Here is a 13,943-nt window from a genome sequence, read left to right on the forward strand (position 1 = left end):
AGTTGACCATTGTTCCAGTCTTACATTAGTGTAACTCCACTGAAATCAGTGGAGCTATACAGATGTAAAATGGGAGTAATGCACTGGTGAATCAGGCTCCTTATTTTCCTTTTCCTCTGACAGTTATACTGTCTGATCTAGCTGTCTATTTCAGAATATAAACTCTTGGAGCAGAGACCTTGTCTCCATCTTTTAATGTAAAGCACTTAGTATGTTATAAAAATAAATATAACCCAGCACCTCTCCCTGTCAGTGATTATACTTCCCAATAACCAAGAACTGAGGGCAACTACAACATCATAGGAGCATCCATACCCGAGTGCCCTTCATCTTCCAACAAGATAGCTTGAGCTATAAAAGCGTTCCACTCCCCATTCCCTTTTGCCCACTCAGTCCTTCCTAAATAGGTTATAACCATTGATTTTAACATTTCAATCATGCAAACCTTCCCACCAAGTTTCAGTTATACTAACTTGGTCAAATTTATGCTCTTAAATGAGCAATTCCAATTCCTCTCATTTATTACCAAGACTATTAGCATCATATATAGGCTATTAACGAATTTATTCTCTTTATGTTCCTTGGTGTCTTGATTAATTTTGTTCTCAACATCTTGATTTTGTTTTATATAAGTTCTCATTTATTCTCCCTTTTCACCCTCCTCTTTTGTTCTTCTTTAATGCGTTCCAGACTAGTCTAGCCAGCCTGTCCCCTAGAAGATATTGTCCTCTTTTATTGAGATGGAGGCCATCCAAATTGTACAGCCTCTTTGCTCCATAGAAGGAGGATAAATGTTCCACAGAACTAAAACCCTGTATCTGACACCACTTACCAAGCGAGCATTTCACTTCCAGAATCTTCTATTTTCTGTCTTCCTTCACTTCCAGATAGGAAGGATTTCCAAGAAGATCATGTGGACATTCTTCCCCTTCAGTGTCCTTCCAAATTCCCTGAAGTTGTCTATAATTTGTGCAGCAGTGTTATTAGTGCCAATATACACCATCATCAATGGATTCTTGCCCACCAGCTTCAGAACCTATCCAGTCTTACAGTCAAATCTCATGCCTGGGAAGACAACACATCATCCTGTTGTCCACCTGTGCCTTGCAGAATGTTCTCTCCGTTCTTATGAGTACCAAATCCCCAACAGGGATAGGCTTTCTTCCTTGGATGGCTGGAGATCTCTTCATGGGCAGCCTGCATTGCCCTGCAGGTTGGGCTGTACAGCTATCCACAGTATGTCCTATGCAGCTCTCCATTCTGTTTGACCAGGTGGATCTTCAGAGATATCTTCTACAGTTTCCACACTGAGAACGTGATAACAGTTGGGTACTTCTGGCTGTGTGGAATTCCTACTGGGGCTCTTCTTTCTGTTGGTCACAGCATGCCTATCCTTCATCTGCCTCCAGCCACGTAGAAAGCCACCTGGCCCTCTTGCCTCTGGTGGTTATGAACGACCAAACCTCCTCTCTAGTTTCCATACTCTCTGGTTCCTTGGCAGCTAGTTCCTTTGTTTTTTGAATCTGGAGTGCTGAAGCTTTCTGAATCTGGTTGTCCAAGAATCTCTCAACCTCTCTGATGCTCCATGGTGTGTATACTTGTCCTTCCAGACTATAAATCTTTTCTTCCAGCACAGTTACCAGCTTGTACTTCATACAGAGGAAATCCCTTGTGGCTCCTAGTAGGAAACAAAACATTGCACATGTATTGTTCATCACAACCACAGTTCTATTGCTGGACATCACAGCATTAAGTGTAGAGCTATACCTAGAACAAAAGCTCCTGTTTGCTGTTCGTGGTCACTTGGTCACAAGTTTACTTGGCAAATGATTTTCACTCTTTGCTTCAACCCTTCACTAACAAGAAGCAAATAACTACTCACCAAGTTCATCTACCTCCAAGCACAGGCTCAACAGCTATGCGCTCTGAAACTCTCATTTGCCACGCCTCTTTGCTGTTATGGTCAAGATTTTGTGTCCTCTGTGGCAAGCTGGATCTAAATTAGACTTTGGCCTAAGAAGGATAAATTTGTAATGTCAATAGAACAAGTTCCAACTCAGATCCCAATTCTACATAGGTTCTCATATCACACCCATCACTATAATATCGGAATGTGAGGAGGCCACTTGCTAACCTATAGCCCATAGTATTAAAATCAAGTCCCAGTCCTTAAATGAGATACATAATGGACATTTCAAATCCGGTGTTGCTCTTCCTCTGGTCTTCCAAATAGTGTTGAGTAGGAAACAAGTGAAACAACTATGATTCAAGACCTATCTATAGATCAGTTCTGTGACAGTCACAGGACTACTTATGCTCGAGGGTAGTCTCGGGGATTGGTTTTCAGTTTAAACTACTGTAGAATGAAACCATGCAACTAGTTTTCTTTGGATACAATAGGAATTTTATTAGCCTGCACAGATGAAAACTAAGGATCCCTCTATCAGTGGCTCTCAACCAGGGGTATGTGAACCCTAGGGAGTACACAGAGGTCTTCTAAGGGGTACATCAACTCGTCTAGCTATTTCCCTAGTTTTACAACAGGCTACATAAAAAGCACTGGTGAAGTCTTTATGCTTCTTTATACTGCTCTATACACTGAAATGTAAGCAGGGCCAGCTCCAGCATTTTTGCCACCCTAAGCGGAGGGGGGAAGGAGAGAGGAAAAAAAAGCCGCGATCAGCGGCACTTCGGTGGGAGCTATACCACTGCTGCTTCATCCTTTGGCGGCAGGTTCTTCCCTCCGAGAGGGACTGAGGGACCCACTGCCGAAGAGCCAGACATGTCTCCCCTTTCTGTTGGCTGTCCCAAGCACCTGCTTGCTGCACTGGTGCTGTTACCTGGGGTTCTTCAACCCAAAGCTCTTGGTAACTTTACTCTGTGCGAGGAGGTGTCAGGAAATAAATCAGGGGAGACATGGCTGTCCGACTGATAGATGGCTGGCACAAACAGGACAACACAAGGGTGCTTTCACTTAAAGCTAAACGTTACTAGTCTCAAGCACTTACACATGTCCGCAGCAAGATTAATAAAACACCCCCAACCCTTGATAATTACCAAAGCTGAGTGTGGCTTTCGAATGACACAGCGGCAGGCTTCTGGTGGCCAAATCTTCCGTCTGCCAGTGGGGACCGCAAGATATATCCAGAGGGAGAGTCCAAAACCGTCCCCAAATGAGTCCAACTATCTCAAGCTTTCCCCCCTTATTTATACATTAGTAATAGAATAACGTGTGCCTTAAAGAAACCTTGTTAAATAAGCAGTTTCAAGCAAGAGGTTCCTTCTGATTATTTATTAACCAGGTGTGGGTTTTTCCAGAGTCTGCAGCTCTGAGACCCCAATAGACATTCCTGCTCTTTTAAAATGCATGTATCAGCAATTTCAACACAATTCTTATCAGGAAGAACGCCCTTTCCGTGGCACCCAAACCCCCCTCCCCTCCTGCCTTGGTCAAGCTGAGATTGTCGAATGGCCAATTTATAGCTTGCTGACTAGGTTGCTTTTTAACAATAAGCCATAGTGGTTTTAGGCACTTTACTGATTTGCCAAGGTCTCCCCGTACAGTGCCTGGAACCGACCCTGAATGTAACTACAATATTTATATTCTAATTGATTTATTTTATAATATGGTAAAAATGAGAAAGTAAGCCATATTTCAGTAATAGTGTGCTGTGGAACTTTTGTATTTTTATGTCTGGTTTTGTAAGCAAGAAATTTTTAAGTGAGGTGAAACTTGGGGGTACGCAAAAAAATCAGACTCCTGCATGGGGTACAGTAGTCTGGAAAGGTTGGGAGATCATCATCATCATGATCATCATCATCCATATTTCTCAAGTTCTCTTGGGGTTGGGAGGTTTTTGTTTCAGTGAATTTTGACAGACATTTAGTCTGATATGAATAGCTGAACTATACTGTGAACCTGATTGCCTATAGATGGGGCTATTGTTTATGTGACAGTAAAAGCACATTGTTTCTTTCAGGTGTCTCATTTCAAAAGTAAAGACTTCAGTGATAACAGTCGATTAGGAAGTAGCATATTGTGAAGGGAGTCCGAATAAAGCTGTATCGCATAGTAATCTATTCCAGCGCTCTCAGAGATGGACTATCTTGCCTGCCTTATTGTTGTTCTCCAGTTATCTGAAAGTAAGATTGCTTTCTTTTTCTTTAGCAATATATGTTCTTTTTTTCTTGCATGACAGATATAATCAGAATTCATCAGTATTTATGTGTGGCTTAAATAATTTTGAAGGCATTCAGAAAAACTAACTGTTATAAGTAATAACACCCATAAGGATTTTGCTGGGCTTGTTCTTGTGCTGCCAGGCTTTTCAACCTCTAAAATATTTTGCTTGATCTTAGAATGTTAGCTAGCTAGTTGTGTTAAACTTTGAAACTACAATTAGTGCTAACGCTGGAAATGTGTTTCAGCCACAGGGGAAGGAAGATTTGTGGATACAACTGTAAAACTCACCAATAATATGAATCTGGAATGCGTCTATCCAAAGACAGATGGCATAACCCAAATGTCCTGGGTTAAGAGTATTGTAACTGGAAAAGAAGTCATTGCAGTCTCCCACCCATTGTACGGTGTGCATATTGAAGACAAATATAAGGACAGAGTTCGCTTTATAAATTCTTCCGCAAGAGACAACTCCCTAAACTTCATGAAGACCACTGAAGCAGACACAGGCTTGTATTTATGCTCCATAACGTTCCCAAATGGAGTCTGGGAAAAGGTGGTACAGGTTATCCAATTAGGTAAGTGAAACCTTTGCTATTTTATAAATTGCTGGTAAATGCAAATATATACAAAATTAAGAAAAATCTGGGCTCTCATTTTGGTAACAGAATTTGATGGACGATTCAGTTGCTCTGCTAATGGAGTCATTTGGAGATTGCTTGCTACCATTTCAGGAAATAATTACATTGCCAGGGTTCCAAGTTAGGAGTGATCAACATATATCACAAAGGAGAAGAGCTGAATTTTTGAGGGAAGACATCACAGCAGTGATACAAATGTATTTAATTGCCATGACAAGGGTTTAGCAATGACAGGGTTTCAGAGAATATTGCACATTGCAACATCAGTGAGCCATTTCCATTGGGAAATAATATCTCATGACCTTGCAACCTCACTACATGTATGAAATTAGCCCTTGTCACCATTGTAGATTGTACTGTTTTGGGGTACATGCTTTTGGGTCCACACTACCTGGTCATCAGTCCTTCTGGCCCAGAAGCTCTTCAGAAACAGAATGACAGAGTAATTAGCCATTTAGGAGTGAAGAGACTACAAAAGGGAGACACTTAGGATAGGGCAAAAAAACAAACAAAAAACCCTTTCCCAAATGGGCACTGTTTAAAGCTGGGGAGAGGAGGAAGGAATGGCCATGTTAATAGAGTCTGTACGGGATAGGGAAGGGGCCCATGTGGCTTCACCTATCCCTGTAGTTGCTGACTATTCTTGCTGTTTGCTTTCTCTCCTTGTCCCTGTGGAAGAGGAAAGCTGGAGGATCCTTTCTTTCTTGCTGTCCCCTGGAGGTGGGAGCAGCAAGGTAGTTGTTGTTTTGCTCTTCTGTCAAGACTGTCAGCAGTAAAGCCAATTAGTGCCAATTATGATGGTGAACATCTATCTACTAGGAGCTGGATTAAAAACATAAATTCATTTTGTGCAGGCTGTTGAACAGCTTTCAGAAGATAATACATTTTGGACATTCCTCAGTCTTGGCTACATTTAAACAGCCAACCACTGAAAGACTGTGTCCTATTCCAGGCCCCCTAGAGCTACCGAGGTAAAATGTGACTATTCATATCTTCATTTTATTTATTTATTTATTTATTGGTATTTCCCTTTCGGGCAATGATGAGCTAAAGGAGAATTTAGCCTCTGACTGTTGAAGTCCAGTAGCTGCTAATGGGACACTTCCTTTTTAAATGCCATCTTCCTTTCCTGCACTCTGTCCTCTACCCTTCATTTATTTCAGTATCATTATAAGTTAAAGTTGCAGTTGTAGTCAGTTGGCTGTTTAAAATGATATTTTGGGGATCTATATTCTCCCCAGATAATATTCTTTCACATTAATCCCAGGTCAAATATGAGAGACGACTTTTCTGACTGCCAGGCTCAGCCTGGGATCTAAAATCCAATCTGTGTTCTCTCTACCTCTCAGCTTTCCTCCAAAAATGAAGATTTTGCCCTTGGGTTTAATATGACACTTTTGTTGAGATGGAATCCAGGTCATTCTTCCCTACCTATCTTAGCTCTGTCAACAGTAAAAACTTCTCTTTGTCAGCATAGTGACCAGATGTGGGGAATGAGAAGATGCTGTTTTTACACAGTTACTTTCCTGACTAAAACAACACTTTTAAAACTTGCTAATTCTGTTTCTTTCCCCCCTGCCCCAAAAGCTGTTTTAGAAGAAATTCTGGGATGGAAATGACTGTACCTGTTATGTAGCCATCAGTCATTCTACCAGTTGAGGGGAGCATTTTTTTTCCTGAAACAAGGATGGGGATTGTGTTAGCAGTCTCCTTACAGCAGGGAAGGCTTGATTAGCTGCACCTTGCACCTGTAACAGTCAGTCATTGATAAATCCAGGGTGGAGCTCCATACTCACCTTCACCAATGGTTTCCTTCAGTGACATCCCTGAGTAGCTGCTTTCTTGTTCTATATCTCTTATTATATTTAGGGTCTTTACTGATCTTCTAAAGAGACCAAAATGCAAACTTAAAAGGTTCTAGAAGGAAAGAAAACTCTTCTTTGCTTGAAGGATAAGAGGGAAGATTTCCAAAGGGCCTAAGGGCAGTAGGGACCAAACACTAATTTGAGCCTTTGAAAATCTTCCCCTAAAATCTTCTATAGAACTTTTAATATCACTCAGCCCAGAGATTGTTTCTAAAGGCTAAACCAAGCTATTAGGTCCCATAAAAGTAGTACACTTTTGCAGTTTTAAAAGTGATTTTAAATAATGTCTGACTGGTACATTTGACTTTCCAAATCCTATTTTTTAATTAATTGAAACACAGGAGGTTTAAAGAGAATTGTAATGGAAACCCAAGAGCAGTGGAAGGAAAGTTTGTGGTCTTCGCTCTTCCCTTTGGTGAAATGTCAGTATGAAAATATCAGTGGTGACACCAGCAAACACTTTAAAAATTTTTTTAATTAACTTTCTCTGATACTATTTGCAGAGTGTAGGAAGTGGTTTTTACATGCCATCTATTCCAGTATTTCATTTTGCAAGTTGTGAGGCACAGGTATGTAACCCTGACTCCAGCACATTAGCTAGCAGTGCCATTTACAGACAGACCAATGGGCCAGTGGGCTATATCTGTATTCAGTTCTTGCATCCCACACACTGACCCGCCATCTCTAACAAATTAAAAACTTAAACCAAACAGAAGTTTGGTTGAGACTTGTTGGACTTCAAAACATGATCACAGGTACCTTGGCTTGGCTCCCTCTCAGTGGTATTGAAATACACCCCTGGATAGTGCCAGATTGAATCATAGGCAAAAATCTTGGTGTGCCTAAGAGACTGGCCCCACGAGCCTTGTGATGATGTCAAAATCTAAGTTTTCACTTGGGGAAAAAATGGTTTCTAGGCCTTAGGTTGTAAAGAGAAGTTTGAAAACTTTAAAAGATACAGTGATGTTTGCCTGAGTCTGCAGACAGGATTCAGCAGAGGGAGGAGCAGCAGTCGTTAGAGTCAGAGAGAAAGCCACCTGGCCCCAGGCTCATACTCCTGACCAGGTTAGGCCCTCACTGCCCCGGGAAAGGGAAAGGGTGCATGAATAGGGTTGTCCTGCTGGGCTATGCGGGATCACCCCTTGGTTGGGCTCAGATGTCCCACTAGCTTCCACTTCATAGCCATGAGAGTTCAAAGCTTACTTTAAAACAAAAAAGTAAAGAACAACATGGCTGTCTCAAGAAAAAAGGGACAAGGTTGGTGACCCTTTGTGACCCATCCCAATTTGAGCTCTGAGCAAGTCTACCCTTTCTTGACCGGGATTTTCCATAAAATCTAAAAAGTGGAAGACACTTATGGGTCCTTCGCTCCATCACTCTGCCATTTCAGGATTGTGCCTAGATCTGTATTTTTTGAATGCTTTGGCCAGTCTACCTTAAAATTCCTCAAGAAACAAGGCTTCCACCTCATTCTAATTTCCTTTGGGAAATTAGTCCACAGTGTAATATCTGCAAATGGCACCCCCTTCACATGTATCAGCAAACTATAAATCCCAGTTAAAATTGCTGCTGTTGTCAGAGGTAACTATCTAAAAATGATATCATGAGGTTCTGTATGCTCAGTTAGAGATTCCCCCTCCCCCGTTTTAGTGCTTTAAAAAAAATTCTTCAGATGTTCTCTTTAATCTGCCAAGAGAGAGAATAAATGTCGCATAGAAATAACATTTTTTTTCATTTAGAAAAATTAAGCCTAGGAACAAGAATAATTTGTGTGAATTATTTGCTTCCCTAAAGGTGTATGTAAACATTGGTCTAAATGGAATGAACTGCCTTACCAGACGATGCCTTATAACTTTATTCTACCACATGCATTAAACACTTAATTAAAAATAGGGCATTAAAAGATATCTATCACTGCAAGATCATAGCAGAACATTTTCTGTCAATAATATCTAATTTTACTGAGCCATTAATCAGTACAGTATTGTGCATTCTATAAGCAAAATTCTGCTTCTTTGAAGTCAGTGGCAAAGCTCCTATTGATTTCCACGGAGCCAGGTTTTCACCATATGTATATACAGTCCTGGAGTCAATGAAGGCAGGATGATCTAGTAAATAGAGCATTGAACTATAATTCAGGAGACCTGAGTTTTATTCCCAGCTCTGCCACTGACCAACTGTATATGATCTTGAGCAAGTCACTTCCCTGCTCACTTTTAGTTTCACAACGCTGTGTTACAGTTTTTCTACCTTTAACATGGAGATAGTCAAATTTGACATCTTTTCTAACATGCTTTGAGATCTATGGATGAAAAGTGCTATATGTGAGTTAAATATTATAATTCCCTCTGTTTTGCTTCATGTTCTGCAGGGTAAATTCCATTATCAAGTAACATTGAGTACCTGTAAAAAGATAGCTGTTATTGAGGCAGTATTCTTTGTATACACAAATCTGGTCAATATATCAGAGAAGGGTCATTTTAGCAGACATTTGAGACTGTTTTTGAGTAACAATGACTTCATGAGTTAAGATTTTTTGTTAAAATTTGTACTTTACTGACTTTTGATGGACATTACTTTTCCAAAAGGGCTGGTTTCTTTGTTTAATTGGGTATTTTGAAGTTATTTTATACATTGTCTGCAGACATTATGAATCTCACTTCTATTTGTTGAAAATGGCAGATCTGGGATTTTGCAATAAGCTCCATCTTTATGAAATACAGTGAACTGAATGAGATCTAAAGTTTTACCCCAAAATATTTGAAATCCTTGTTTTTCTTGCAAAGCAGTTGTATTTTCTATCGTTTTGTTAGGTGTGCTCTACATGCAAAGTTGCATCGGTTAAACTAAAGGTGTGATTTTTATACTAATTTGATTTAAACCGCTATAACTTTTTCTGTGTGGGAGCTCTTAGATCAGTGTAAGCATGGCTTATATCAGTTCAGCATGCAGTGGTAAATTTACAGGCACAAGCTGAACTCTATATAGCCAGTTTTAAACCAACATAAGGGTGTCCACGGAGTTTTGTATTTTAACTAATTTATCTAAATCCGATTTTGAACTTAAATTAAACTTGCACAACTTCTGTGCACAGATAAGCCCTAAGTGTCTTGGATCATTCTTTATTATAAAAAAAATATCAACAGTACTCCCATTCAGACAATTCTCAGGCACTGTAGTGCATCACTTAATTTCCAGATTAGCTAGAGTGGAAGAGAAGTGTTCTACAGAACCTGTAGACATAATTAGAATCACACATAGTCTAGACTATATTTGAAGATTGTGAAAAACTGTTGGGCTACTACTGAGCCAACATTACACTAACAGTATTGGATATGGATTCCTTTCCTTGCTGTTATCTCTGCCATTGTTGGTGGAGCTGGTTGGGAATTTTTTGGTAAAATATGTTTCTGTTGGGAAATGCCGATTAATTGAAACTGAAACTTTTCATGGAAACTTATCAGTACTGCCCAAAATTTAAAAAAAATCATCAGGAAGGTTGTTCAGATTCAGGATTGGGAGGTATGGGGTGGGGAGGCAGGGAGAAAGAGAGATCCACCCTAGAATAGCCAGTAGCTAATTAGCATTAGGCCACTCACCTGGAATGTGATGGCAATACTGTTTCAGACGTGGTTGTGGTAAGTAATGAGGCCATTAAGGAAGAGTAAGTTGTAGAAAATAACCTTGAATCACCAATTGATGTAGATGTGAAAAAGGCAAGTGTGAAGTGAGGTACTTGCAGCAGAGAGAGAGAGGGAAGTAGTAATATCTTTGTACAAGGCACTGGTAATACTGTGTATGGTTCTGGTCACCCATGTTCAAGAAAGAGGAATTCAAATGGGAACAGGTACAGAAAAAGGCTGTACCAGGAACATCAGGAGAATGGGGAGTCTGTCTTACAAAAGAAGACTAAAGCCTGGTCTACACTAGGCGTTTAAACCGGTTTTAGGAGCGTAAAACCGATTTAACGCCACAACCGTCCACACTAGGAGGCACCATATATCGATTTTAATGGCTCTTTAAACCGGTTTCTGTACTCCTCCCTAACGAGAGGAGTAACGCTAGTATCGGTATTAACATATCGGATTAGGGTTAGTGTGGACGCTGATCGACGGTATTGGCCTCCGGGCGCTATCCCACAGTGCAGCAGTGACCGCTCTGGACCGCAATCTGAACTCGGATGCAGTGGTCAGGTAGACAGGAAAAGCCCCGCAAACTTTTGAATATTTCCTGTTTGCCCAGCGTGGAGCTCCGATCAGCACGGGTGGCGATGCAGTCCGAAATCAAAATAAAGAAAGAGCTCCAGCACGGACCATGCGGATGTGATCGCTGTAAGGGCAGGCAAATCCGTTCTATCAGCGCTCCGTTACAGAAGATGAAATTCAGAATCCTTTTAAAAAAATCTCCAGACAGACGCCATAGCAGGGACTCAGCGCACTGCAGCGTTACAAGCGTAACGGAAAGCCAAAGAATCAAATGGACGCTCATGGACTGGAGGACTGAAGCTATCCCACAGTTCCTGCAGCCTCCGAAAAGTATTTGCATTCTTGGCTGAGCTCCAAATGCTTCTAGGGTCAAACACAGTGTCCGCGGTGGGTCAGGGCATAGTTTGGCAATCTACTCACCCCCCCCACCCACCTCCAGAAGCGAAAGGGAAAACAATCCTCTGACTCTTTTACATGTCACCCTATCTTTACTGAATGCTGCAGATAGTCACGATGCTGCAGCCGTCAACACCAACATCCTCACTCCCCCCCTGCCATGGGTGGCTGATGGTACAAAAGGACTGGTAACCATCCTCGTCATCAGCCTATTGGCACATGGGCAGTAACCATGCTGACTAGCATCCGTCAGGTCGATCAAGGGCGCCTGGCCCTAATTTTTTCTGGTGGATGGTGCAGTATGGCTGGTAACCATCGTCATCATAGCAACTGGGGGCTGAGCTCCATCAGCCCCCACCCTTCATGTGTAAAGAACAGATTCAGTTGCCCCTGGACTAGCAGAGGGATGCTGGGCTTCTCTCCTACACACTGCTTAATGTCCTGTCTGGACTATCATAGCAGCTGGAGGCTGCCTTCCACTCATTTCTCACTAACAAGTCACCATGTCTTTTTATTCCTGCATTCTTTATTACTTCATCACACAAGTGGGGGGACAATGCTACGGTAGCCCAGAAAGGCTGGGGGGGGGAAGAACAGAATCAACAGGTGGGGTTGTTACAGGAGCACCCCCTGTGAATAGCATACAGATCATAGTTTCTGCAGGATCTGACACAGAGCAGCTGTGCTCTCTGGTTCTATGATACAGTGGTTATCTAGTACACTGATAACCTAGGCAGGACTGATTCTATTTTTAGATACCAAAAAGGAGGGATTGACTCAGGGAGTCATTCCCAATTTTGGCTTTTGCGCCCCTGGCTAAGAGCAGCCAGGGGCACTTATGACAGCAGCAAATGGTACAAAAGGACAGGTAGCCATGATCATCTTAGTTCCAATTTATGGAAGGGTTTGGATGGTGCAGTATGGCTGGTAACCATCTCTGCTGTCATGCAAAAGCAAAAGCATGCTTCTGTGTAGTGCTGCTGAATCGCCTCTGTGAGCGGCATCTAGTACACATACGGTGAGAGTCACAAAAGGCAAAACAAGCTCCATGATTGCCATGCTATGGCATCTGCCAGGGCAATCCAGGGGAAAAAGGCGCGAAATGCTTGTCTGCCGTTGCTTTCCCAGAGGAAGGAGTGACTAACGACATTTACCCAGAACCACCCGCGACAATGATTTTTGCCCCATCAGGCACTGGGATCTCAACCCGGAAGTTCCAAGGGGCGGGGGAGGCTGCGGGAACTATGAGATAGCTAGGGAATAGCTACCCACAGTGCAACGCTCCAGAAGCCGACGCTAGCCTCGGACCGCGGACGCACACCACCGAATTAATGAGCTTAGTGTGGCCGCGCGCAATCGATTTTATAAAATCTGTTTTACAAAACCGGTTTATGCAAATTCGGAATAGTCCCGTAGTGTAGACGTACCCTAAGAGCTTGGCTTGTTTATTTTAGCAAAACTAAGGCTGAGACGGGGATATTATTGCTCTCTATAAATATATTGGGGAGGGAGGTAAAGGACAATCTAAAGAACAATTTTTGCACAATGACAAATTCATATAAATTTGCCATGAGTACCTTTTAGGTTGGAAAATAGAAGAAGGTTTCTAACCATGAAAGGAGTGAGGTTCTAGACTACCTCCCAATAGGGTTAGTGGGGGCAAACAACCTAGCTAGTTTTAAGATGGAGCTTGATAAATTGACTGGGATGACATGATGGGGTAGCTTATGATAGCTGGGGATCTGGAATTGATGACTCAGGAAGTCCCATCCACGTCTCTGTGCCTATGGATGTGGGAGACTCTGGTTCAAGTCCCTGGTCTGCCAGATCTGGAATAAAAAAGCAAATGTATCAAAGCCTTATTTTTTGTGTGTGATATAGAATCCTTGTTTTTCCAGTCAGCCCTATCTTATACTCCATAGAGGCCTTGAGCTGGATTATCCTCTACCTTGCACCTTGGATAGTACTTTAACACCCAAGCAAAGTGAGTACAAAGTCAGAGTGAATTGCTACCATTCAGATTTGGTAGCATTTTACATCCACTTTGCACACGGTATAAATGATTATGGAAGGTTCAAGGCAGGACCCCTGAAGTTTGTCATTGGGTAAATATGGCAACAAGTGGCTAATTTGTTGATTGTCCACATTCACTTTAGTTGTATTTGCTGAAATACTTAAGCACCAAATATAACTACAGGTATTTTTAGTGTAAACACCAAGTATGTTGTTTAGATATGTGAGTGAAGCATCTATAGGTGGATGAAATAATGAACATCTAGAATATTACTGTAGAGACCCTGATGGTACATTCTGTCTTCATTTGATTTGATTAAACAGGGCATTTGAAAACTCTAGTGTCCACCAGGGAAACATTTGCCAGCTCTGTCATTTTGTGATAGTGTTCTTGCTGTGGTCTGAGAGTACACAAAGCTGTTCTTTAAGGGCCTTCTTAGTAGTATTCCTATCTTGTGAGAACCGCAACCACTTCCTATTACTCTAAAAAACCACAGAGAAAGCTCCATTAAGATGCCACAAATTAAGCTGAATGTAGGGAGTTTGCCCATCCCATATAGCTATTGTTTCAGGCTTTTCTTCCTGCAGCACACTCAGCACTATACATGTTTGCACTCTGTTCATGTTTGGGAGGTTTTCTTTA

At 41.7% G+C, this 13,943-nt stretch overlaps 1 protein-coding gene across 2 annotated transcripts in view; it reads left to right on the forward strand.

Annotated features, from left to right (window-relative positions):
• Positions 1–13,943, forward strand: part of CD226 (CD226 molecule) — a 66,852-nt gene that overhangs the window by 25,896 nt on the left and 27,013 nt on the right. For both annotated transcript variants that reach the window (XM_039523838.1, XM_039523837.1), the window contains 2 exons: positions 3,981–4,143; positions 4,429–4,758. In XM_039523838.1, the coding sequence (XP_039379772.1) occupies positions 4,098–4,143; positions 4,429–4,758 (376 nt within the window). In that variant the 5' untranslated portion in view covers positions 3,981–4,097. The remainder of the gene's footprint in view (positions 1–3,980; positions 4,144–4,428; positions 4,759–13,943) is intronic.

This window comes from Mauremys reevesii, linkage group 2 (genome assembly GCF_016161935.1).
Source record: "Mauremys reevesii isolate NIE-2019 linkage group 2, ASM1616193v1, whole genome shotgun sequence".
NCBI classification, from domain to species: domain Eukaryota; kingdom Metazoa; phylum Chordata; order Testudines; family Geoemydidae; genus Mauremys; species Mauremys reevesii.